Source organism: Clarias gariepinus, chromosome 23, assembly GCF_024256425.1.
Source record: "Clarias gariepinus isolate MV-2021 ecotype Netherlands chromosome 23, CGAR_prim_01v2, whole genome shotgun sequence".
NCBI classification, from domain to species: domain Eukaryota; kingdom Metazoa; phylum Chordata; class Actinopteri; order Siluriformes; family Clariidae; genus Clarias; species Clarias gariepinus.
The window spans coordinates 23183488-23209757 of NC_071122.1; the positions used below are offsets into that span (position 1 = coordinate 23183488).

At 42.4% G+C, this 26270-nt stretch overlaps 1 protein-coding gene across 2 annotated transcripts in view; it reads left to right on the top strand.

The window, feature by feature from the left end:
• The first annotated feature begins 1955 nt into the window (after nucleotides 1-1955).
• sort1a (sortilin 1a) overlaps nucleotides 1956-26270 on the top strand; it is a 34153-nt gene continuing 9838 nt past the window's right edge. The window contains exons 1-13 of one of the 2 annotated variants that reach the window (XM_053484520.1): nucleotides 1956-2325; nucleotides 13588-13647; nucleotides 17127-17200; nucleotides 17312-17414; nucleotides 17578-17739; nucleotides 17876-17949; nucleotides 20687-20736; nucleotides 20851-20978; nucleotides 21641-21785; nucleotides 22563-22718; nucleotides 23060-23166; nucleotides 23785-23887; nucleotides 24522-24693. In XM_053484520.1, the coding sequence (XP_053340495.1) occupies nucleotides 2068-2325; nucleotides 13588-13647; nucleotides 17127-17200; nucleotides 17312-17414; nucleotides 17578-17739; nucleotides 17876-17949; nucleotides 20687-20736; nucleotides 20851-20978; nucleotides 21641-21785; nucleotides 22563-22718; nucleotides 23060-23166; nucleotides 23785-23887; nucleotides 24522-24693 (1592 nt within the window). In that variant the 5' untranslated portion in view covers nucleotides 1956-2067. Of the gene's footprint in view, nucleotides 2326-11765; nucleotides 11973-13587; nucleotides 13648-17126; nucleotides 17201-17311; nucleotides 17415-17577; nucleotides 17740-17875; nucleotides 17950-20686; nucleotides 20737-20850; nucleotides 20979-21640; nucleotides 21786-22562; nucleotides 22719-23059; nucleotides 23167-23784; nucleotides 23888-24521; nucleotides 24694-26270 lie in introns of those variants that run through there. The other variant, XM_053484521.1, reaches the window with a different exon arrangement.

A 26270-nucleotide genomic window follows, 5' to 3' on the forward strand; every position in this document is an offset into this window, starting at 1 on the left:
TTTTATTTAATTTCTATCGTATTTCTTTTATTCATATTTATTTCCTATTTGTAAAATTTAACTCTCTTTTAGGGTCAATGGCAGTCGTATAATGCATTTCACTACATTTCGTACTGTGTATGTTTGTGTATGTGAAAAATAAAATTTGAATTTGAATTTGAATTTGTTGTGTCTGCCAGAGTTGATACAATTACCAGCCAGTGTTCAGACCAGGAGAAACAGGCAGACACACACACACATGCATGCATAAGGTCTGAAGATCTCTGTTTATTGTCAGTAAATAGAGAATATTTAAGCTTTTAGCCAGGTGCCCTGTGTCAGGTACATCAAAAGAACCAGTCATTAATATCCAAGGCATAGTAGCCCCTTTTCACAGCAAAGTGAACCAGGTGCTAGTTCATGCCTGGTGTTAGTGCTGTTAAAATAGCGAACCTAATTAGGACGTTGTTTATCCATGGGCTGGAGAGTCATGTCAATGCGCCACTATACGTCTGGGTGCGTCTTTTTTTTTACCAGCAATGTTAAACTTCAATATGGCAGTATTGCGAGCAGTTTTCCTAGCTTTATCATTACTAGAAAGCATTTGAGCTGCACATTGCATATTGAGACCATTTTTTAAAAGATGGTGGTCACAAACTTTTAGTTGGTCATGATAATCCCGCCTCCAGCCCCTGAATTAAGCAGTTCTTTGTTCTAGACCAGCAAAGTGTTGGTGCCACCATGGAAGCAGTGTCTCTGTGTGAAAGGAAAAAAAATGGTTTTGGACTTGGGCTTCGGCTCTGAGCTAGCTCTGGAACCACCTTGGTGGAAAAGGGGTAATAGAGACCCAGAGTCCCCCAGTTGTCTCTGCTGCACCTTCATACACATTCTGACCAGGCTCGAATGTCCAGGAGAGGCAACGCACACACACGCCTGCATGATTTTTAAAAGATGTCTGTGTATTATCAGCAATAAGAGCATATTTCAGCATTTTGCCAGGTGATTTGGGTCACGACATCCGATACATCAAAGGAACCAGTCATTAATGAGACCTGGAGACAGAAAGAGGATAGGAAATACGTTTTCATTTTCTGGTTAAACAAAAGAGTTCCAGCAGACAGGATCTGTTTAGACGTAAAAATACGTCTGGATACAGGAAGTGTTATCACATAAGAGGTCAGGAAGCACAATGAGCTTTATGGGCATAGGAACCTTCTCATCATATTTTAATACCTTACATCCAGGGGACATTAGCTATTTAGATGTCTATTTTTTAGAACACTGGGCTATAAGAAGTGTTATAAGGAATATAAACCATAAAAGGATTTAGGAAGCACAATAAAGGGGGTTGTTGAATAGGTAAAAATATTACAAACCCTTAGAGAAACCTAGCTATAGAGACCAAAACTGTTGTAAACTTGGCCATTTTTACATGGAGGTCTGTGAGGATTGCTCACTTTTTTTTCTTTTTCTTTTTTTTTTAGAAAAAGAATGTCCCTAGTGGACATTCAAGGAACTGCACGGTTTAGTCAGACGTTACCCCTTGATGAAGAATCAAAATCCTACGATTTTATTGATGTTGTTTTTTTGGGAATCAATAATAAAAACATTCTGTATATTAATTTGTAGAACTTTAGTGGTTTAGTGAGCTGTTTAACAGCGTTATAACACTTGGATTATATAGAACGAGAGGCCGGTGCCGTGGCAACCAATCAGCGCTAACGTATACGTCAACAGGGGCGTGGCGAACCTATATATTTTTTAATCGCTTAGATTTTCTCCGCCTTGGGCGAGCGGATTTATACATGACAAGAGCGATGTCCAATTAAATTCGAGTAATGATTTCAAGCGACCAATCGGGTGAGTGAAGGTGCGCGAGTGGGCGGGAGGAAAGGACCAATCACGCGCTCAGACCCCGCCTTCACTAATTCGAGATGAGCTCGCGCATCAGTAGCGCACGAAGACCGCTCCGGCGCGCGCCACGGTCAGCGGTGTGCGCGCGAAGTGATGACGAGTTTTGTAACTTTGTGCAGCTTTTAAACGTTTATACCTGAAATAAACACTCGAGTTATTATTTTTTTTCCGTTGATGCTGTACGAACTAAACATGAGAGCCGTGTGCTGGCCGGTGTTACTGGTTTCAGTGGCGCTGCTGTGTTTGGACTTTGCGCACGCGCTGGGTCGCAGAGAGAGCACGGCGTTGCTAAGGAGACAGAGACGGAGCGGCACTTCCGGTTTGGGGGACCTCTCTGAGAGGAAGGTGAAGAGGAGTGAGGGGTCTGTGGGAGACACCCCGTGTCTCTCCCTGCAGGGCCACGGAGCCAGGCTGCAGCAGGACACACACACGGTGAGGGGGGGGGGTGAGGGGGAGGGACGATACGTCAGGAACAAGATACCGCGATACCTGCTCTTACGATACCCCCCCCCCCCCTCTGTGTCTTTGTGTTATCCGTGTGTAACTGTCTCTCTCTTTTTGTGTCCCTCTCTATGTCTGTCCTTATCTCTCTTTTTTGTGTTCCTCTCTGTTTCTGTCCTTATCTCTCTTTTTCGTGTCCCTCTCTGTGTCTGTCCTTCTCTCTCTTTTTTGTGTCCCTCTGTTTCCGTCTCTGTCTCTCTCTTTTTGTGTCCCCTCTCTATGTCTGTCCTTATCTCTCACTTCTCTCTCTTTTTGTGTCCCTCTCTATGTCTGTCCTTATCTCTCACTTCTCTCTCTTTTTGTGTCCCTCTCTGTGTCTGTCCTTATCTCTCTTTTTCGTGTCCCTCTCTGTGTCTGTCCTTCTCTCTCTTTTTTGTGTCCCTCTGTTTCCGTCTCTGTCTCTCTCTTTTTGTGTCCCCTCTCTATGTCTGTCCTTATCTCTCACTTCTCTCTCTTTTTCGTGTCCCTCTCTGTGTCTGTCCTTCTCTCTCTTTTTTGTGTCCCTCTGTTTCCGTCTCTGTCTCTCTCTTTTTGTGTCCCCTCTCTATGTCTGTCCTTATCTCTCACTTCTCTCTCTTTTTGTGTCCCTCTCTATGTCTGTCCTTATCTTTCACTTCTCTCTCTTTTTGTGTCCCTCTCTGTGTCTTTCCTTATCTCTCTTTTTTGTGTCCCTCTCTGTGTCTGTCCTTATCTCTCTTTTTTTTGTGTCCCTCTGTTTCCGTCTCTGTCTCTCTCTTTTTGTGTCCCCTCTCTGTGTCTGTCCTTATCTTTCTTTTTGTGTCCCCCTCTGTTTCCGTCCCTGTCTCTCTCTCTCTTTTTGTGTCCCCCTCTGTTTCCGCCTCTCTCTCTCTTTTTGTGTCCCCTCTCTGTTTCCGCCTCTCTCTCTTTCTTTTTGTCTCCTCTCTGTTTCCGTCTCTGTCTCTTTCTCTCTTTTTGTGTCCCCTCTCTGTTTCCGTCTCTGTGTCTCTCTCTCTTTTTGTGTCTGTCTCTGTGTGTGTGTGTCTCTCTCTCTCTCTCCCTCCCTCTGCGTCTCTCTGTCACTTTGTGTAACTGTGTGTGACAGTCGCTCTGTGTCACTCTTGTGTGTCCCTCTGGGTAACTGTCTCCCTGTGTATTTCTGTGTGTGCGCCCATGTGTAACTGTCGCTTTCTCTCTTTTTCTGTGTGTTACACATGAAAAAACTGTGTATCCATCTCTCTCCCTTTGTCCCTCCCTGTCTCTTTCTTGCTTTAACTGTGTGTAACCATCTCTGTGTTTCTCTTTGTGCATTTCTCAGTCCCATCTCTTTTCTCTCTCTTTGTCACTTTGTGTGTCTGTTACGCGGTCTTTACTCACTCTTTACAGTTTTATATGTTTGCTGAAACCCAAACGAACGTGAGGAAACCAAAGTTCACCATCATGCGCTGAGGACAGGGACACCATTAGCTCAAGTTACGGCACTTTATTTAAAGTTCTTGTGAAGATCGTCTCTGAGGATAATTTGGGTTTGATTCTGTTTCTGTCTCGTATGTTGTTTTTTTGCTGTAAGGATGAGTGATGTGATAACCTGGTGATTCAGTACATTCAGGTCGTCAGCTGACTTTATTTTATTTCCACATAACGTAGCTGAGTCTAGACCTGAGCGACTGATCAACCCCAGATCATAACACTGTCTCCAGAGGCTTGTACAGTGGACACTATTCATGATGGGAACATCGCTTCATGTGCTTCCCTTCTTACTTTGACGCAGTAGGGTCAGTGTCTCTGTGTAGTTGAGGGTTCAGCACTGGGACTGGGTTAAGAACTGTCCAATACATTATTAAACCCTGGAAGGACAGTCATTTGAGATCAGTCTTCTTAGTTGTTTTCTTTGCATGATGTGGATCGATAGTCTGACTCTTCTGAAGCACAGAAGATCTTTTGAACAGACACGGGACACATGGCAGTAACAAAAATTAGGATCTTCTCACAGTTGGAGTTAAAAGAATAATTTTTGCTGAAGATTTTAATTAGTGCAGAAATTATACAACTAAATACTCTTTACAACAAAAAAGTATTTATTCCCCCAGGTGATGTTTGTATCTTTGTGTATATCTCGCAGTGTGTGTCTCTCTTTCTGTCCCTGTGCGCCTCTCCCTCTCTTTCTGTCCCTGTGCGCCTCTCCCTCTCTTTCTGTCCCTGTGCGCCTCTCCCTCTCTTTCTGTCCCGGGGTGCATGTCCCTCTTTATGTCTCTCCATGTATTTCTGTATTTCCATGTGTAACATCCTCTCCATGCGTTTCTCTCTCTCTTTCTCTCTTGGTGTCTGTCTGTGTTTCTCTGGATATCTCTAACTCTGTGTGTGTGTGTGTGTGTGTGTGTGAATTATTGTGACGTTATTGAAAAAAACACAAATGAAATTTCAGTAAACATTTCAGTAAAACGTCTGCACATTTCGAGAGTAATTTGTCAGCCCCACTTTGTTTTCCACATCAGAGGAATCTGCGCTGCCAAAAACAACGGAAACTTACACAAATTCCCGCTAAGCGCAAACATCGTTAATCAGCGTCTCGATTACGCGTGGAGATTCGCACCAGTTTACCGCCAGCAGCAATTAACCTCTTAGGATGAATAAATACTCTGAAACTCTGATGAGTATTTACAGACGAGTACTGATAAGCACGAAGCTGGAGTGTGTGTGTGTGTGTATGTTTGTGTGTGAGGGAGAGAGTTTAGATACGGGTCTCCAGGAGTCAGACAAGATTTAGATTTAATTTCATTTGATGTTTTTATGTTTATTTCTCTGGATATTGAAATCAGTGCCAAGGTAAACTCGTTAACTCAACACACACACACAGACACACAGACAGCTTTTCTGACGTTACCTGAAACGCGGCGTGTAAGAAAAGCGCCAGCGTGTCGATGTTCCCTGCTGTGTGTGTGTGTGGACGGACAGATGGACGGATTTAAGCAGGCTCTGAGAGCACACACTCGTCATGTTTGAGGAATTCTTTCTGCGAGAGGTTTTGTCTGTTTTTTTTTTTGTTTTTTTTTCTTATTTAGTGTAACAGAAGGGTCTCACATTGACACGTCCACCACACGCATGCCGCTGCGGATGCTAACGACGACCGGCCGCATAGGATTTCGTCCAGGAGTTTCTATGAAATTTCACACGTCCGTGCCATCACTCGCAACGTTTGCTCCACGTACAGTCAATCCGGACACGCCTTAATGTATCTGAACACGTTTAGATCTTTGCAGTTTGTCCCTCGTGGGCGTGGCCTTTTTTTTTTTTTTTTTTTTTAACTGTGGTATAAGATTTCAACTGTTCATGAAAGAAATTTACAACATAATCATTTAGTATTATTTGTGACGTGCCCGGCTTAGCATTAGCTTTGATAAAAGATGAGCAGCGCAAATAAAGTCACCTAGCTATGTACTGGCACTGGGGGCGGCGCCACGCTAATACCTCCCACGCTTAATATTCCCACGTCGCTATACAGATCGAAAAAGAGGTTTTCTAGTACAGGACAGGAAAACGAAGGAGCTCATGACGTTTCTCGTTAATCGTTCTGGATATGAACATTTTATTTATTTATAAATAGTTTTTAGAAGCACTTACAACTTACACATTTAGCATTTTTTTTTTATCATAACCAAGTCACGTAAATTAAATCTACAAATGAAGACCAACCGTTAGGGACGGGAATCACCAGGGCCGCCCCTATTTGATATCATCTGGTCCTGATTGCGATTTAATTGTAATATTCCGGACATGATATAAATGAATTTGTTATTTTGTTACAATTCTAAACCAATTTCACAACCAAACAGGATGCTGTACCATCTGCCAAAGTTTAGCGCACGCCACCTGGCAACATGTAATTACCTCAAATGCAGATGTATATAAATAAAACAATTATTTTAAAAAATCTGAAAAAAAAATTGGTTTTGGAGTCAATATAGAAATATATGACTACAGAATCCATCTCTACAGAACAAGATAAAAGTATTGGCACTCAGAAAGGCCAGAACGCACTGTTTTACCATTTACGTTTAATTTTGTAATTTTCATTTTGTTGTCTTTTATGGAGTTTTGTGGGCGTCAAATGCAAATCAGCTTCACCGTGATTGGGAGTTTCAGTAACACTGTATTTCTTTCTCCTTCTTTTGAAATTACATGCAGTTGAGGCAGTACTGCCACCTACAGGGCTGGGATGAGTCTGTCAGGTAATAAAAACTAGTGATAATGAATCAAGTGGAACATCGTGATGGACTGAATATTTGAAATAATCGCATAGCCAGTCTAACTAGAGTGGTACCTCGGCATACAAACTTTTTCATATTTTCAGAATTGAAGCATTTTGCCTCAGCATACGAAGCATTTTTAGTGTACGAGCAACCGAACTGAGCGGAGCCGTAAAAACTCGGAAACTCAGTGGAAAGCCAAGTGGGGTGAGCTGACTTTTTTTTTTTTTTTTTTTTTTTTGCATTTCATCCAAGAGTTAATGAAGACATAGCACCATGTCTGCTGGAATGTTACTGTGATGTTAAGGTTGTCATATTGTTAATGTTATGGTGACGGTATCGCCCCAACCTCCCATAAAATGAAATGAAATGAATGAAAAAATTGTCTCACAAAATGTGAGTATTTTGCAGAATGTTATTAAGCATGGTAGCAAAAAGAAAAGGTAGCCGCTTTCAGTTAGATTTTTAAAGCTGCCGGTGCCAAGAGAAATCATAAATTGAGGTTAAATGAAATTTCATGTCTATTTATTTCATATTTTCTTTAATGGTTTGATGGTCTTTACAAGCAGAAATATAATTATAGTGTTGAAAATTGGTAATATTTTTGGGATGCTGGAACGGATTATCTGCATTTACATTATTTTGTGTTAAATAAAAAATGTGGGAAAAAAATGTGTTTCACAGCACGAATTTTCGCCTTAGGAAGGGATTAAATTCGTATGCCAAGGTACCACTGTATGACTCACAGGTCTTATGATTAGGAACTAAATTTAACTTAATCTGGTAGAAATAAATCTGGTATAATTTTTTTTTTTTTTTTTTTTTACTTTGATTTGACCATGAAACCGTTTATGAAACTTTATGAAGAAATTATAAAGTGCAGTAAGGTTGTACATTAGGCTTGTGCTTTTTTTTTTTATTTTTTTTTTTTTACAATTACCACGCTTTACAGAGCGTGCTCAGACACTCAATTAGCTCAGTAATGTTTAAAGAAAGTGAACGTAAAGTAAACGCTTAATGCATCTGAAACCTTTTTAGTCAAGCAGCTGATTTTTAAATCAATTTTTAAACGTCCGTCCTGGAAGTGGGCAACTATTTTTAAAGTTCTGCACCACTGGAATGTTTTATTTTTAGGTTTTTAAATTTTCCCCGTGTGCGTCTTAGTGGTCACACACCTGTCTAAATGTTTTTATTTTTTGGAGAGAAGCCTGTGGTTTTTGGAATGCTTTTTTTTTTTTTCCTTCTTTTTTCTTTTCACATTTTGTACTAAAAACGACGGAAGCCAGAATAACTTTGTGTTCAAGGGGAGGCGTTTTTATAGGGGTAATAAAAAAAAAATCATGTTCTACTGGTGGCACCAGTATAAAGTGATGTGCTTCCAGGAAAAGCTGAAAAGAGAGAGAGAGAGAGAGAGAGAGACAGGCGGGAAGGGGATGGAGATGGAGGAGAGAAAAGACGAGATTTTTTTTTGTGAGTAGATTAATAAGATCAAAGAGTCTAAAAGTCAGTCGGCCACATGCTGATAAAATCTTGACGTCAATTAAATTCCCACAAATGAAAATATTAAAATAAACAAAATTCCTAAAAAGAATTAGAGCATTGATTACAATAAGTTTCATCTTAGAGTGTGTGTGTGTGTGTGTGTGTAAAAAGTGGTTTAGAGCAGAAGAATAATTCACACAGTTTTTCTCTACCTGTCCGTCACATTCCTCTCAGCGGCTGAACATCAGCGTTAATCATATAAGCACAGGAAACTCTCTCTTTCTCTCTCTCTCTGTCCCTTTCTTGCTCTCTCTCGCTCTCTCTCTGTCCCTCTTGCTCTCTCTCTCTGTCCCTCTCTCTCTCTCTGTCTCGCCCTCTGTCTCTCTTCTGTTTCTCTTCTGTTTCTCTTCCTTTATTCTGAGAAAGACCGGCAGATGGACTGCAGGAGGGACGTCACGTCGTGCTGTAGAGAAGAGCTGCATCTGGTCATCATGTCATGACGAGTGATGAATAATCACAGTACAAGTGTTCTGTCCTGTGTGTCCTTCTATTTTACCTGTGTCTTTCTCTCTCTGTCTTACTGCCCATGTTTTTTCTCATTCTTTGTCTTTTTCTCACACTCTCCTCCTTTCTGTCTGTTTCTTTGCTTCGTTTTTTGCGTGCCTTTCTATGTGTCTTTCTGCTTGTCCATCTGTTTCTCTGTGTGGGTGTGGGTCTTCTCATGTCTCTCTCTTTTTTTTTTTTTCCGAGTGTCTCTCTCTATGCTTGTGTCTTTTTCAGTTTCTCCGAGTGTTTGTCCATTTCCTCTCTCTTTATGCCTAATGTGTCTCTTTTTCTTGTCTCTCACTCTTGAGTGTCGCTTTTCTCGCCTAGTCTTTCTCTCTCGTATGTCGCTTTTTTCATCTAGTCTCTCTCGTGTGCCGCTTTTCTCGTCTAGTCTCTCTCTCTCTCCAGTGTCGCTTTTCTCGTCTAGTCTCTCTCTCTCTCCAGTGTCGCTTTTCTCGTCTAGTCTCTCTCTCTCTCTCTCCAGTGTCGCTTTTCTCGTCTAGTCTCCCTCTCTCTCCAGTGTCGCTTTTCTCGTCTCGTCTTGTCTTTCTCTCTCGTGTGTCGCTTTTCTCGTCTCGTCTTGTCTTTCTCTCTCGTGTGTCGCCTTTCTCGTCTCGTCTTGTCTTTCTCTCTCGTCTCGTCTTGTCTTTCTCTCTCGTCTCGTCTTGTCTTTCTCTCTCGTCTCGTCTTGTCTTTCTCTCTCGTGTGTCGTCTTTCTCTCTCGTGTGTCGCCTTTCTCTCTCGTGTCTCGTCTTTCTCTCTCGTGTCTCGTCTTTCTCTCTCGTGTCTCGTCTTTCTCTCTCTCGTGTGTGTCGCTCGTCCCGTCTCTCTCTCTCTCTCTCTCTCTCTCTCTCTCTCTCTCTCTCTCGTGTGTCGCTCGTCCCGTCTCTCTCTCTCTCGCGCGCGTGTCGCTCGTCCCGTCTCTCTCTCTCTCTCTCTCGCGCGTGTGTCGCTCGTCCCGTCTCTCTCTCTCTCTCTCGCGTGTGTCGCTCGTCCCGTCTCTCTCTCTCGCGTGTGTCGCTCGTCCCGTCTCTCTCTCTCGCGTGTGTCGCTCGTCCCGTCTCTCTCTCTCGCGTGTGTCGCTCGTCCCGTCTCTCTCTCTCGCGTGTGTCGCTCGTCCCGTCTCTCTCTCTCGCGTGTGTCGCTCGTCCCGTCTCTCTCTCTCGCGTGTGTCGCTCGTCCCGTCTCTCTCTCTCGCGTGTGTCGCTCGTCCCGTCTCTCTCTCTCGCGTGTGTCGCTCGTCCCGTCTCTCTCTCTCGCGTGTGTCGCTCGTCCCGTCTCTCTCTCTCGCGTGTGTCGCTCGTCCCGTCTCTCTCTCTCGCGTGTGTCGCTCGTCCCGTCTCTCTCTCTCGCGTGTGTCGCTCGTCCCGTCTCTCTCTCTCGCGTGTGTCGCTCGTCCCGTCTCTCTCTCTCGCGTGTGTCGCTCGTCCCGTCTCTCTCTCTCGCGTGTGTCGCTCGTCCCGTCTCTCTCTCTCGCGTGTGTCGCTCGTCCCGTCTCTCTCTCTCGCGTGTGTCGCTCGTCCCGTCTCTCTCTCTCTCTCTCGCGTGTGTCGCTCGTCCCGTCTCTCTCTCTCTCTCGCGTGTGTCGCTCGTCCCGTCTCTCTCTCTCTCTCTCTCGTGTGTCGCTCGTCCCGTCTCTCTCTCTCTCTCTCGTGTGTGTCGCTCGTCCCGTCTCTCTCTCTCTCTCTCTCGTGTGTCGCTCGTCCCGTCTCTCTCTCTCTCTCTCTCGTGTGTCGCTCGTCCCGTCTCTCTCTCTCTCTCTCTCGTGTGTCGCTCGTCCCGTTCTCTCTCTCTCTCTCTCGTGTGTCGCTCGTCCCGTCTCTCTCTCTCTCTCTCTCTCTCTCTCGTGTGTCGCTCGTCCCGTCTCTCTCTCTCTCTCTCTCTCTCTCGTGTGTCGCTCGTCCCGTCTCTCTCTCTCTCTCTCTCTCTCTCGTGTGTCGCTCGTCCCGTCTCTCTCTCTCTCTCTCTCTCTCTTGTGTGTCGCTCGTCCCGTTCTCTCTCTCTCTCTCTCTCTCGTGTGTCGCTCGTCCCGTCTCTCTCTCTCTCTCTCTCTCTCTCGTGTGTCGCTCGTCCCGTCTCTCTCTCTCTCGTGTGTCGCTCGTCCCGTCTCTCTCTCTCTCTCTCTCTCTCGTGTGTCGCTCGTCCCGTCTCTCTCTCTCTCTCTCTCTCTCTCGTGTGTCGCTCGTCCCGTCTCTCTCTCTCTCTCTCTCTCTCTCTCTCGTGTGTCGCTCGTCCCGTCTCTCTCTCTCTCTCTCTCTCTCTCGTGTGTCGCTCGTCCCGTCTCTCTCTCTCTCTCTCTCTCTCTCTCTCTCTCGTGTGTCGCTCGTCCCGTCTCTCTCTCTCTCTCTCTCTCTCTCTCTCTCTCTCTCTCGTGTGTCGCTCGTCCCGTCTCTCTCTCTCTCTCGTGTGTCGCTCGTCCCGTCTCTCTCTCTCTCTCTCTCTCTCTCTCGTGTGTCGCTCGTCCCGTCTCTCTCTCTCTCTCTCTCTCTCTCTCTCGTGTGTCGCTCGTCCCGTCTCTCTCTCTCTCTCTCTCTCTCTCTCTCTCTCGTGTGTCGCTCGTCCCGTCTCTCTCTCTCTCTCTCTCTCTCTCTCGTGTGTCGCTCGTCCCGTCTCTCTCTCTCTCTCTCTCTCTCTCTCTCGTGTGTCGCTCGTCCCGTCTCTCTCTCTCTCTCTCTCTCTCTCTCTCGTGTGTCGCTCGTCCCGTCTCTCTCTCTCTCTCTCTCTCTCTCTCTCTCGTGTGTCGCTCGTCCCGTCTCTCTCTCTCTCTCTCTCTCTCTCTCTCTCGTGTGTCGCTCGTCCCGTCTCTCTCTCTCTCTCTCTCTCTCTCGTGTGTCGCTCGTCCCGTCTCTCTCTCTCTCTCTCGTGTGTCGCTCGTCCCGTCTCTCTCTCTCTCTCTCGTGTGTCGCTCGTCCCGTCTCTCTCTCTCTCTCTCGTGTGTCGCTCGTCCCGTCTCTCTCTCTCTCTCTCTCTCTCTCTCTCTCTCTCGTGTGTCGCTCGTCCCGTCTCTCTCTCTCTCTCTCTCTCTCTCTCTCTCGTGTGTGCTGCTCGTCTCGTCTCTCTCCGTTTGTCTCAATTTTTCTTGAGTGTCTCTCTAATGTTTGTGTCTCTCTTTATCTGTCTTTTTCAGACTGTGGCTTGCTTTGCTTGTCTCTTCTGTCTCTCTCTGATTGTCTTCCTGTCTGTGTTTTTTTCATATTTTTCTGTATTTATGTGTGATTTTCACACATTCTCTCTACATGTCTCTCTGCTTTTCTCTTTGTTTTTGTCTCTCTGCCTGTTCCACCCCTGCCCCCTGTCTGAGTGTGTGATATCGCCGTCTTCGCTCCCTGCAGTGTGCAGTAGAAGGTAAGGCGGCCGGTGTCAATCACAGCACAGTGAAGTGAAACAGAACATTCCGGAACAGCAGCACTGGCCGTAGATTTGCCGCAGATGCTACAAAAAATGCGAGCGCACGTGTCGCCGGGGTAGTTGTCCGGCTCTGGGGCGGGGCTCGCGGAACGAGGAGGTCAAAAAAAAAAATGCTTGCCGTTTGCGAAACATGGAAAGTTTTGTTCAGACTTGGATGGAGCGGCGAAGCCTCGACTTTCCACCGCCTGCTCCAAACACACACCGCTTATCCTTATTTATTTATTTAGTTATTTATTTATTTATTCGCCCTTTATGGCAAAAAGATCATCTCTTTTAATACAATGCTTAAATAAAGTGTGTGTGTGTGTGAGAGTAGAAATGGAGAGTTTTAGAGGTTGTGTGTCCTTGGGGAACGATGTGGAATTGCAGAAATGCTGTGAGGGCTTTCTGCCTCGAAGGCAGCGGGACTAACGGGGCCATGTGGCCTGTAAAGGGCAGATGTGTGTGTGTGTGTGTGTGTGTGCGCGCTTTCTGTGGTGTCCTAATTTGTAGTGTGTGTCTTAAACCTCCATTTCAACTTCAGTCTTTCTTTCTATTTCCTGTATGTTTACTCATCTGTCTATCTGCATCTTTTTCTTCCTGCTCCCTTTATTATTTTGTCTCTCTCTATAGCTTTCTATTTATCCGTCTTTCTGTCTCAGTATAATATGTTGTCTGGTTCTTATTCATCAGGTCAGTATTTCTGTCCATCTACTCGTTTATATGTCTTGCCCTCTGTCTGTAAAACCAATGGATCATTCGTCTGTCTTTCTGTTCATCTCTCCATCTCAAGACTCTTTCTTATCCGTGTCTCTATCATCCCCCTCTCTCTTTCTCTCTCTCTCTCTCTCTCTCTTTCTGTGTGTTTATTTCTGTATCTATCTGTTCGTCTTGTCTTTCCTTTCATCGCTCCGTCTCTTTATTCGCTTATCTGTTTGAATAGGCGCCTGCCGATCTGACTTTAATCTGTTTATCTGTCCATCCGTCTCTGTTTGTTTTTTCTCAGTTTATGTCTGTTTCTGTCTTTATCCGCCTGTCTCTCTCTCTCTCTCTCTCTCTCTCTTTCTCAGGAGTGGATGTTAATGTTTTTTTTCCCCTCAGTCCTTCTTCTGTTCTCAGTGTGTCAGGCAGACAAAAATGCAGCGCACACACACACACACACACACACACACACACACACACACACACACACACACAAAAAAGACATTCCAATGGTGAACCCAGTGGTGAAAGGAGGGGGGGGGGGTATGGTCTTCCTCAGCTTCTCCCTCTCTCTTTCTGTCACACACGCACACGCACACACACACACACACACACGGGCCCCCTGCTGAATTTGAGTGTCTGTTTTTTGGGGGGATGAGGCGCAGCACTTTTCATAATTAACTTCATAAATGTATTTATTTATTATTATTTTTTATTTATTTATTGCCATTATTACCAGTGGCTGTTACCACAGTAACCCCAGAGCTAACCATTACCAGACCTAACTACACCTACAGTACCTGTCACAATAAGTGTGTTTAAGTGTAATCTGTCACTGTTGTAACCCCTTGTGTCTCTGGTTCTCTTGCAGCGTGTCTTTTACGACGTGTCCGGCTCGGTGTCCCTGGCCTGGGTGGGAGACGGAACAGGGGTGAGTGTGTATGTGTGTTGAATTTACTCGTATCTCTGTAAAGTTTTCACGATTTCAGGTTTAGTCACGAGGACGAGCACCTGCTCATGAAACGCAGGAACATAGGTGTGTCTCCCAACACCATGCCCCGCCCCACCCCCGAGTGCCGGACGACTCGGTCGAGGGGAAACTAAGGATCTCTGAGGACGATCGTCTCCCTTGTGGTCTGACCCTGAGAGCCGCTTGTCCTCCCGGGCGCGTGTTTGTGTTTGGCGTCATGCTCTGAGCCTGTGGTATGCGACCCTTCCGAATAACAAAAACCCGGGACGAATCGAGTTTCAGATTTTTTCTCTGTGTTTTTTTTTTTTTTTCCTTTTTCCCCGAACACAGACATCCGGCAAAGAACACGTGTCCGAATCTGAGAGAGAGAACGGACTGTCGTCCTTTTAGTCAGCGAAATTTCAGCGAAGAAAATACAGCTATGAAAATAAGGAATGTTTATGAAGAACTTGTGAGGTTTTGTGTATGTGTGTGTGTGTGTGTGTGTGTGTGTGTGTGTGTATGAGAGAGAGGTCAGGTTTAAAGTGAGGGCTTTGTGACTTATATAATATAACTGTGAAATCAATTAATAAATCAATTATTGTAGGTTTTGGTAGGAATAGTGCACGTAGCAGTTCATAGAAATGAAAATCCACAGTCGTAAAACAGTTTCCTAAAAAACAGCATTTTGTGCCGTGTGTCTGTCCGGCAGAGACATAAAAAAAAGAAAAAACCCTCTATTAAATGCCTGAGTGCAGAGCGAACGCCAGACTGCACTCACCATCTGACCTTCTCCACAACCAGCCTCTCTCTCTCTCACTTTCTCTTTTCCACTCACTCTCTTTCTCTCTCTCACACACACACACATCCGGGCTTGAAGTCACACAGCTTTGAGACTAATGACCTCATACCCACAGGTTGGCAGACTTGTGTTAAAAACAAAACAAAACAAAAAAACTGGAGGGATCAAGTAGTTTCAGGCCCATAAGGACTTAAATCTTTAAAGCCAAAAAGCTTGATCACTTAATTCAATAGCATTTAAAAAATAAAAACAAATAATTATAGGAATTAAATGAACGAGTTGAAGTCACCCTAACTTTAATTTGTAAAGGTAAGGGGAAAAAAGAGACATTATCTAAAAAGAAAAATCCGAAAATCACATTGTATGATTATTTTAACAATTTATTTGTGAATTACTGTGTCAAATAAGTATTTGATCACTTGCTTATCAGCCAGATTTCTGACCCTCAAAGACCTGTTATTTTGCTTTTAAATAGTCCAGCTACACTCTGTACCTATTACTATACCTCTGTAATTGCCACAGCTCTGCACATCTCCCTTGTTCTTAAAGATCGGCACCAATACACGTCTCCTCCATTCCTTTGAGATCCTCTCACTCTTCAAGATCTTTTAAACAAACTAGTCAGAAACTCTACTGCCTTCACCTAAGCACCTCCATACCTCCACAGGTATGTCATCAGGACCAACTGCATTTCCACTCTTCATCCTCTTCAGCGCCCTTCTCACCTCACTCTTACTGATGTTTGCTATTTCCTGCCCCACAATAGTCATCTCTTCTACTCTTCGTTCTCTTTCATTTTCCTCATTCATCAATCTTCCCATCACCCTCATGGCACCAGTCAGTACATTTCCATCTCTATCTTTAATCACTCTAACCTGCTGCACATCCTTCCCACTTCTATCTTTCTGCCTTGCCAACCTGTACAGATCCCCCTCTCCCTCCTTACAGTCCAGCCTAGCATACAAGTCCTCATATGCTCTTTGTTTGGCCTTTGCCACCTCTACCTCCACCTTACGCTGCATCTCCCTGTCTACTCCTTGTCCCACTTCTTCTTAGCTAGCCTCTTTCCCTGTATACACTCCTGTACTTCCCCGTTCCACCACCAAGTCTCCTTGTCCACTTTGCCCTTTCCTGATGATACACCAAGTACCCTCCTTCCTGTCTCCGTGATCACACTGGCTGTAGTTGTCCAGTCAACTGAAAGCACCTCCTGACCACCCATAGCTTGTCTTAACTCCTCCCCATAAAAAACTGCACAAAATTCTTCCTTTCTCAACTTCCACCACTTTGTCCTCTGCTCTGCCTTTGTCCTCTTTACCTTCTTCATCACCAGGGTTATTTTACACACCTTCATCCTGTGTTGTCTGGCTACACTCTCTACCAACACTACCAACACTTTGCATTTACTGATCACCTTCAGATTACGACGCCGACACAAGATGTAGTCGACCTGAGTGCTTCTGCCTCCACTCTTATGTCACCCTATGGTCCTGCCTCTTCTGAAAGAAGAGGGATGAAAAAATGTAAATAGTTCAGAGAGCGCCACCTGTAGGATTATAAAAAAATGGTGAAATTTTACCGCCTTAAACACCTCCAAAGTCTCAAAGCTTAACTTGATAGTGACCGGATTATAATGCATGTGATTTTCGACTTGATTAGTGCTCATGGTATTGTGAGATTAGTGTAAACCCAGTGTGTCTTGAGTGGGTTTGAGACTAATTCGCTTACAGAGTCCGGAGAAAAAGGCAGATCAGAGGCTTTTCACGCATGCAATTTATCTATTTATTTATTTATTTTGATTATTTATTTATTTTTATAATGTAATGCCATAAAATGCGTTTCTGCTGCGTTTATATCTGAGGCTGATTAAATTGAAAACCAGCAAATTCTGGTCACTGGCTGATCGACCGATACATTCATTTTTTATGAAAAATGTCAAAATATAGGAATATTTTTAAAAAAATTGATTTTTGAGTCAGTGTGGCGGTAGGTGAGTCACCCAACAAAAGAATCGTTATTCATAATTGAATCACTTTATTTATTTATTTATTTATTTTCTCCCTCTCTATTAAATAACATTAAAAAGATTATTTTCGGAAACCCAATACGAATAATAGTTACTCTAACTCGATCTGTAAAGGTAGAAAATATGTATATACTCGTATTTTATATAAAACTCTGGCATATTCTCCAGCACACTCAGTAAAACCTAACAGCTGTTTTTATTTATTTATTCATTTATTTTTTTACTTCTTAAACTGCACAAATTAATTAATTGAACAAAATTAATGATTATTTTCAAGTAGAGAATTTTCACCCTGTTTATTTTATTACTATTTAGCGCTCTTATTAGAAGTTTCTTTTATGTAGAAATGTTTTCAAATGCATCTTTTCTTAGTCTTTTTTTAACAGCGGTTAGGTTTTACTGAGTGTGCTGGAGAATCTGAGTTATTGGTCACACTCGCTCCTTTCAATTTTTCATGCAAAACCCAGGAGCCTACAATTTTTTTGTGTGTTTGTTTCCATTTGAATACGAATAAATTCTTCAAATCAGTGTTTTAAACTTTTGCTGTGTAAATATGTATAAATGTTTCCTATAGTTTCCTTTCATTTTCAGTCCGTCTAAATCCATCACGCTGCGTTGTGTTCCCGTGTGCAGGTGCTGCTGGTCCTCACCACGTATCAGGCGCCGCTGTTCATGTTCCGCTTTAGCGAGCCCAAACTCTACAGGAGGTAAACATGCACGTGCGTCTGTCTGTCTGTCTGTGTCCGTCTGTCTAATATAAAAAAGAAACTCATGTCCTTTTGTTAGCATCTCTCGCTAATAGCATCCCTGTGTCACAGTGAAGACTACGGGAAGACCTTCAGCGACATCACGAATCTCCTGAACAACACTTTAGTCATGACGTACTTCGGCATCACCATTGGACCGGACAGCTCCGGGAAGGTGAGGCTCTCGTGATCTCCTCATGATTCCAGAAGTTTCCTCTGCTTGCTCCTCCGCTGTTCATGCACGCGCTCAGTACGAGTCAGTACTCATACGTTACTTATGTTATGTTTTATAATTTTTTGGGGGGTTTTGTTTGTTTTTCTTTCTTCTTTCTCTTCAGATAATTCTTACGGGTTATGTGTCTGAGGGAAGAGGTTCGAGAATTTTGCGCTCGCTGGATTTCGGGAGGAGTTTCTCTCCCTCTGACTTGCCCTTCCAAGTGCTGACGCAGATCACCTACAGCCCGGAAAACAACAACGTCCTCGCCGTCATCAGCACAGTGGTGAGCGCGGGAAGCTCTGGTGTCGGTCCGGATTAACGTTTTCATTTATTTATTTAGTTTTTAGTTGTTTTTGAGCTTGTGTGTGTGTGTGTGTGTGTGTGTGAGTTTACACTCGTGCTCTTTGTTCCTTCTGCAGAACGACCTGTGGCTCTCTAAAGACTTTGGGGCCAATTGGAGGAGGATTCACTACACAGTGTGTTTGGCGAAATGGTAACACCCCCCCCCCCCCACACACACACACACACGCACACTCGCATCAAACTGTTAATTACGTGTAATCAGTGTTGGGGGACGTTACTTTTTAAAGTAATTAATTACATTCCAAAATTACTGTCATTAAAAAGTAATCTGTTACATTACAGTGTTACTTTCTGATAAAAGTAACTAGTTCGAGTACTTTTCCATTACAGAAAATAAAAACTCCTTTGTGATTCCTCATTAATGTTGTTTTAGTCAAGACCTTAATAATTATTCTACCATCATCACTCAGTGAAGTTTGGCCCATAATCTGTTAACTACTAATACCCCTATCTCACCTACGCGGTTTCGCGCGGTGGTCGTAAGTACGGTTCATCATGATTCACCGCGAGTTTTGGCGCTGTGATTAGGTTTCCATCTTTCCGCGTGTCGGTCCTATCATAGTCAAACCGCACAGGTGAGATAGGGGTATAACAGCAGGAATAACAGAGGGGGCGGGTTATTGGGAGTGGGGTTTGTAGGACGACTTTCACATGCAAGCACACACAAACACACACACACACACACACAGCGGATTGGGAATGACTGCTGTCTGGCTCACGGATTACATAAACTGTCTGAAAAACGGATTACATTTTTGAAGATATAAATAAATAACTGAGTACTTAAATTGCCGACCTAACGCGTTAGATTACTCGTTCCATCAAGTAATCCAAATACTCGCGTTAAAACGCGTTACAAACTCCACCCACACTGAATATAATACATGATGTACTTTGATTTAACTGTAAAAGAAAAATAATTGTTTAATATAAAAATTATAATTATAATAGTAATGTAACATAAAAGAATAGTATTTATTTATATAATATTTGCTTTCTCACACACACACACACACACACACACACACACACACACACACACACACACGTGTATATATTTGTTTACAGTTAAGTTGCGGTTCAGTGTTAGCCGTCTCAGTCGTTCGCAGATTTTAGATTTCTTAGAAACTCAAAGCGACTGTAGAGGAAAACAACACGGCTTGTGATGGTGAAATATTACCGTATTTACCCGACAGTACTGATACCAAAGAAAACGCCTTTGTATGAATTACAGTACATACAGGGATAATATCTGTATTTTACATTCTAGCGCTGAGGGAGACGCAGCAGTACAGAACTGTACAGTATACAGGTTTACATTTATATTCTGTTTATTAATGTATTAAGATGAGTTTAAAATGAAATTAAAGTGTTTTGGGGACATATTTAGGATTTAAAATCCTATAAAAATAGTTTTTTTGTCATTTTTTTTGACCATATCCAAAATCTGCGGGTTTAAAAAAAAAAAAAAAAAAAAAAAGTTAACAAGTCGCAGGTGCTCTAGGGACGTAACCCCCTGTGAACTAATTTAACTAATCCAATTAGTTTAATTCAATTCTATTTACTGTATATAGAACTTTTAACAATGGTCATTGTCTGAAAGCAGCTTCACAAAATAAAAAGAAAATTTATGGAAGTGTGTAAGTGGGAAAAAATGTGTTAAGTTAATAATCAGAGTGTCCCTGATGAGCAAGCCGAGGGCGACGGTGGCAAGGAGAAACTCCCTGAGATGGTAATAGGAAGAAACCTTGAGAGAAACCAGACTCAACAGGGAACCCATCCTCATCTGGGTGATAACGGATAACAGACATTATATAACGACATCATGTGTGTTAGACTGCTGAAAGTTCAGTATAACAGAGGTTGTCCAAGTTATCTTGGAGGCCAGTTCATCACAGGGAGCTTAAGAGCTAAATCTGAGAACGCTCGACCCCCTTTTGATATTCTGTGAACTACCAGAAGTCCAGAGTTTTGTGATCTTAAGGAACGTGGTGGATTATAGCGTATCAGAAGACTGGTTAGGTATGAGGGAGCTAAACCATTTAAAGCCTTGTATGTAAGTAGTACTATTTTGTAATTAATTCTAAACTGAACAGGTAGCCAGTGCAGGGATGATAATATTGGGGTTATATGATCATATTTTCTGGATCTAGTGAGAACCCTGGCGGCTGCATTTTGGACTAACTGAAGCTTGTTTATTGAGGATGCAGAACAACCACCTAGTAATGCATTACAATAGTCCAGTCTGGAGGTCCTGAAAACATGAACCAGCTTTTCTGCATCAGATATGTATAGAATGTTCCTAAGCGTCCTATGCATGTGATGTAAATAGTGTGAGATCGATATATTTCTGCTAAATATTGTGCGATTTGTGCGATCTCTTTGTTTTTGGTGGCAAAAAGGCTGGACCTGCACAATATTAGTCAACTGGTCGTAATGTTATGGCTAATCCAGTGCATTAGTAGTTTTTCCAAAACAAAGCGTCCAGACGTCTGTAAGTCGTAATCACAGCGGGGAAGCTCCACGAGTGGCTCCGACGCCAAGATCGTTTCAGTGGTCAGTAGTTTAATCATCACAGTCAGGAATGTTGAGGAGGAAATAAAGTGGTTCGGTGTTACCCGACGGGCAAATGTACACGTGACTGCACAGACTTCAGACAGATAGTACATGTAAGGAACGTGTCAGGTCCTGCACGTGAAAGCCACAGTATTGTAGAGTCCCTGACGACGACGACGACAACAACAACAAAAACAAACTACCCTGACGTTAAAGCTGTGCAGATGGATGTTATGCAGGCTGGGATGAGGGTTTTAAATCGGAAAGGGCTGATGGAATCTTGTGCTGTGTGTGTGTGTTGTTTTTTTTAGGGGGACTGCTGACACTCTGTTTTTCACCACAAACCCAAATGGTTCCTGTAGTGAGTCTTGTTTTCATATTATATGAAATGCGAATAAATACACAATTGCTTGGTGTTTCTCCTTTATATATGTATAATAATATATATGTGTGTGTGTGTGTGTGTGTGTGTAAGGTGAAAGGGGTATGCTGGAGTTGAGGAAGACCACAGATTTCGGACGCAGTTTTAAGACCATAGGCAGCAGGATTTACTCCTTTGGTCTGGGCGGACGCTTCCTCTACGCTTCCGTCATGTCCGCCACAGTACGATCATGTGGAAAAACTATATGCTCCCTTACTGAGAGTTTTTTAATTGTTTGCATATTTGTTGTCACACCTAAATGATTTAGATCATGAAGCTAATGTTAAACATCACACAGAGTTACGACGAGTAATGACAAAATACAAAATGCGGTTTGAATTCATTTATTAGGGGACAAAATGTTTGGAAAAAGTAATTGCTTCCACCGCGCCCTTGCTAAATCATGGCCTGCGTGTGGCCAAGTGAAATTTAACTCAAATTCAATAATCACAGTTCATTTATGATTTAGCAAGGGGGGGCGGAATAACTTTTTTACATGGGGTCAGGCAGGATTTTACTCCCCTGGCCTGGGCGGACGCCTTCTCTACACGTCCATCATGTCCATCATTTTATTATTTTGTTTGCCCTTAATAAATTAAATCATTTAAAAAATATACTTTGTGATTACTCGGGTTAGCTTTGTTGTAATATTAAAAAATTACTTTGATGTGAATCGTTTAAGTGATGGTGGTGGGGGGGGGTTCAGAAAGGAGGGCAAATACTTCTTCACAGCACTGTGTATGTAAGTGTGGCAAATCCTGACTATATGACTAGTGTTGAGTCTTTTTCTGTCTCTATCTGTTTTCTCTCTCTCTCTCTCTCTCTCTCTCTCTCTCTGTATCAGGGTTCGATGCGCAGGATTCACGTGTCTGTAGATCAGGGTGAGGTTTGGGACATGGCCCAGCTGCCCGATGTTGGACATGAACAGTTTTACTCCATTCTGTCTCCCAACCATGATATGGTGTTCATGCATGTGGATGAACCTGGAGGTCAGTTTTCTTCTTGTTTAAAAATAGTGTTAATTTCGGCAACGTAAATAATGCTAAAAAATATTGGTTGACGACCTTTCACCCTGTGACTAAGATGAGACGATGGCAAGACGGTATCGATGAACAGTGACGGTAATAAAATCAATATGCAATATCGTTGACGAAAAAAGACGAGACTAAAATGTAACTAAAAAAATATAAACTAATAAAACATCTGTCTTTCGTCAAATGCATCAGGACATACCATAATAATCACTCAGTTTTACAGGCTCTTTATGGTGATTTTATGTGATTTATTTTAGTTTATTTTATAGATAAATTGTTGCCAAACTCATCAAGCTAATAGGTTACCTACAGTATGCCTACAACAGTGTAAGTGTGTAAGTTCATATTTAAAAAGGAAAAAGTTTTAAAACACTGTATTGTCCATACTGCTCCCATTGTTTTGTAATAAAAAAATAAAAATAAAAAAAGAGGACGTGCAGCAGTTGTTGTGATGGTTAAAAACAAATATCATTAGCTTAAAACATCAGATGAAAAGTTACATTTTAAATGTTAAGATAAAACATAAACAAAAATGGGATAAGATTGACTAAATCTGATAAAAACTAACAGAGACATTTATCCCGGGACTAAGTCTGTAAAAGACAAAATTAACCCTGTACTGCGTTGTATCCTGACCCGAATAGAGAGTTGCCTGAAATCGAGGTGCACGTTTTCATGTACGTGATTAGACGTTGTCGATCTCGTGTCTCTTTCTCCTCTCGTCCCGTCCAGACTCGGGGATGGGCGTGATCTACGTGTCTGATAGCCGGGGCATCGTCTTCTCCAAGTCACTCGAGCGTCACCTTTACACGTCCACAGGCGGCGAAACCGACTTCACCGTCATCAGCTCACTCAGGGGCGTCTACATGACCAGCGTGCTGGCACACGGTACACACACACACACACACACACACACACTCCAGCATCCTGGAATGCTCCTTCACATCCCCTTTATAACCAAATAACATTAATAATAATTAATGATCGTAGCATTTTTAATATTTATTGATTTTGTTTTTGTTAAAAAACAAACTTTTTGCCCTGACTCAAACCCTGACTTTTTGTTAAAAAACAAACAAACAAAAAAACGTGTTTTTTGCTTAGTGTTTATTATTAAATATTCTAGTTGGCTAATACGTTAAAAACCTTAGTCTCTGTTGACCATCAGTCTGTGTGTGTGTGTGTGTGTGTGTGTGTGTGTGTGTGTGTGTGTGTGTGTATGCGCGCAGATGGTTCTGTTCAGACCGTGATAACGTTCAACCAGGGAGGAAATTGGAGACCTCTGAAGAAACCCCGAAACGCAGAGTGTGACTCGACTGCGAAGGATCCGAACGTGGTGAGAGAGAGACAATCGTATAAACACACACACACACACACACACACACACACACACACACCTTAGGTCTACTTTAGAGGAATAAACACAAAGTTCTTAAATAGGCGCAAATATTCAAGAGGATAATTTACAGTTACAGCGTTTGGCAGACGTCCTCAAAACAAAGTGATGGAGATAAACAAAGCGTTTATATCATTACACATTACGTGAGCAGGGACTTGCTCAGTGGCAGATTTGTGGTTCTGAGGTTTAAACCCGGGACCTTCAGCTTTTTAGTAGTCCGATTCCTCATGTCTCTTGCTCTTGCTCTTCAGCTGGCGATGGTTCCTTTAACCCTGACTCGTGCAGCGAGCAGCTTCTCACGTGGAAGAAATGAAACATCATGCACAAGTCTCCGGAGCTCTCGCGTTGCCGTGGTGTTTCGTTTGTTTATAGCAACCACTTATTTAAAATGCCACACAGCTCCGAACCTGTACCTCTAGGGACACTATTTATGTCCGTGTGATCATTACCATCTGATTAGTTTTATTTACACTCTCCCGATTTAATTTACACTCCCCAGTGTGCCTGATTTAATCATGGTTTTGGTTGTGTGTGTGTGTGTGTGTGTTGCTATAGTGCAGTCTGCATATTCACGCCTCCTACAGCACGTCGATGAGGCTGAACGTGCCGACGCTGCCCCTGAGCGAACCCAGTGCCGTCGGTCTCATCCTTGCTCACGGTACGAACCAACTTTGACTGGAACAGGAGAATCATTATTAGTGTTGCGGCATCGTACGATGTCATATAAATACATACGTATGAAGAAAAAGAAACATTTTTCACAATACAGTCGACCCCCATGGTTTAGGGTTTGCGGCCTCTGAGTTTTTTTTTTTTTTTTTTAATTTTTTATATAGCCTAACTTATAATTTTTTGCGGAAACCATTGTGATTTCACAGAAAACCACAAATTTCCTCCGCAATTTTTTTCCGTGGCAATATATAATTTTTCTTATTTTATAATTATAAATATTTATTTTTATTTCTTAATTTTTTTTTTATTCCAGCAAAATTTTCATATAAAATATAAAACCTCATATATTTTTATAATACTGTAGAGAGAACACAAAGCGACCGTAGATAAAAACACGTGTTTACCCTACAGTATTGATTCTGGGGTCGACTGTAGTGCAGTAGTATTAGAGTTCAGAATGTAATGCTGATGTTTTAGCATATAATAGAGCATTTTAAATTTCTGTTTAATTTGGCAAAAGAAGTATAACGCGTCTGTGTGGAAAGTTTTCCCTTCAGGAAACTAGGTCTTATTCTAACTCTAGCTCATAAATAGACCCTGACTGAACCGTTCGTCCTCAGGCAGCGTGGGGGACGCCGTGTCCATCCTGTCTCCTGACGTCTACGTGTCTGATGACGGAGGGTACACGTGGACGTGGGCGCTCAAAGGGCCGCACCATTACGCCATCCTGGACTCAGGAGGACTCCTGGTGGCCGTGGAGCACAATTCCATCCAGCCCATCTCGCAGATCAAGTGTGTGCACGAAACAAACAAAAAAAACATTATTTTTTTTCAAACTGTCTATGGCATTTAGATTAAGGATTACATGAAACCTTTTTTTTTCTTCTTTTTTTTTTAAATGTAAATCGCTGATACGATTTCATCGCGATACCAGGGTGCAGATCCGATTGGTATTGCGATACTCTTACGTTTTACAAGATTTTGTTACAGCTCTAAAGACAATTGGAAAATAATTCACTCCTGCTACACAGGATGCTGTGCTGCCTGCTGACGGGTGAATTGTTTAGAGTCCGCCACCTGTAGGATTATAGAGGAATGACAACATTTAACCACCTCGATTGCGAACGTTAATAAAACGTTAATTTAACTAAATAAAATAAAAATTTAACTATTAAAATCCAAGAAGTACAGGTCAGTACCAGCAAAACATCATCGGTCATTGACGATAAAATAAAAAGTTTTTTTATAACACACAAATTTAAAAACTACTGGAATATGAGAATTACATCGCAAAAACTGTAAAACTCTCAATGAGCGTATTATTATTATTATTATTATTTATTACTATTTAAAAGTAATAAAGAAACAGCTGAAAACAACAATAAAAACATGTGATTGTGTGTATCTGTGCTATTTCTTTGCCAATGTGACCCAGTTTCTAATTTCTCGCTCCGTCCTGTTTTGGAAGTTGGTTAAAATGGACTAAAATTCAGTCCCTCATATTTCATATTTTGTTACTCTATACTGCACAATCCTGAGCACTATATGTTTATTTTTTTTTAAAAATCAGCAAAACAAACAAGGGGCAAAATGCTCAGAGCTTTAATGGCTACAAAAATCGATTTTTCTCACAATATGTGAATTTCCACACAAATACATAAACGATACGTGACTGAAGTGATTTTGTTTAGAAGAGCGCAGATTGTAGTCTCTTCATATTTATTTATTTGAGCTTTTTTCTAGTATTATATTTGTCCTATTTTTTTCACTTTTCTTAAAATGTATTTTTTTTTATGTTTATGTAAAAATGTTAGCAGTCATGTTACTGAAAAACAAAAAACAACAGGAATTTTTATTATAAATCTGATCAATTAAATTGTAATCCCTACATGCCCCAGCCATTATTTTCTAACGTCCGCCCTCATAGAAATAGTTTGAGATACAATAACTTTTGCCTGTCGTGTGTACAACCCCGATTCAGACTTTCTTTTGAGATTTTTTTTTTTCATGTTGTCCAATCTGGACATTTCAATTCATTTTTCGATGGGAATATATTTTAAATTTTGTATCAACAGAAAGACTGAAGATCAGATTCACGAGGCAGAGACTAAACAAGGTCACTTAGCGATATTTATCCGGTGATGGAGGTTAAAGTCGCTCAGCGGCGTGTCGAGCTCGAGATGATACGGGTCCGCTCGGACTAACAGAAGCTCTTTGTGCACAGAGAGAGAGGGAGAGCCCTGGTTTTACAGCCAGCAGTGATGTTGATTTAGGTTCTCATTCTCAGCTCGTGTAGACTCCTGATCTGACACCCGGGTTCATCTCAGTAAATAGGAAAATAAGGCAGAGTCAAGTCTCATTGATGTGAA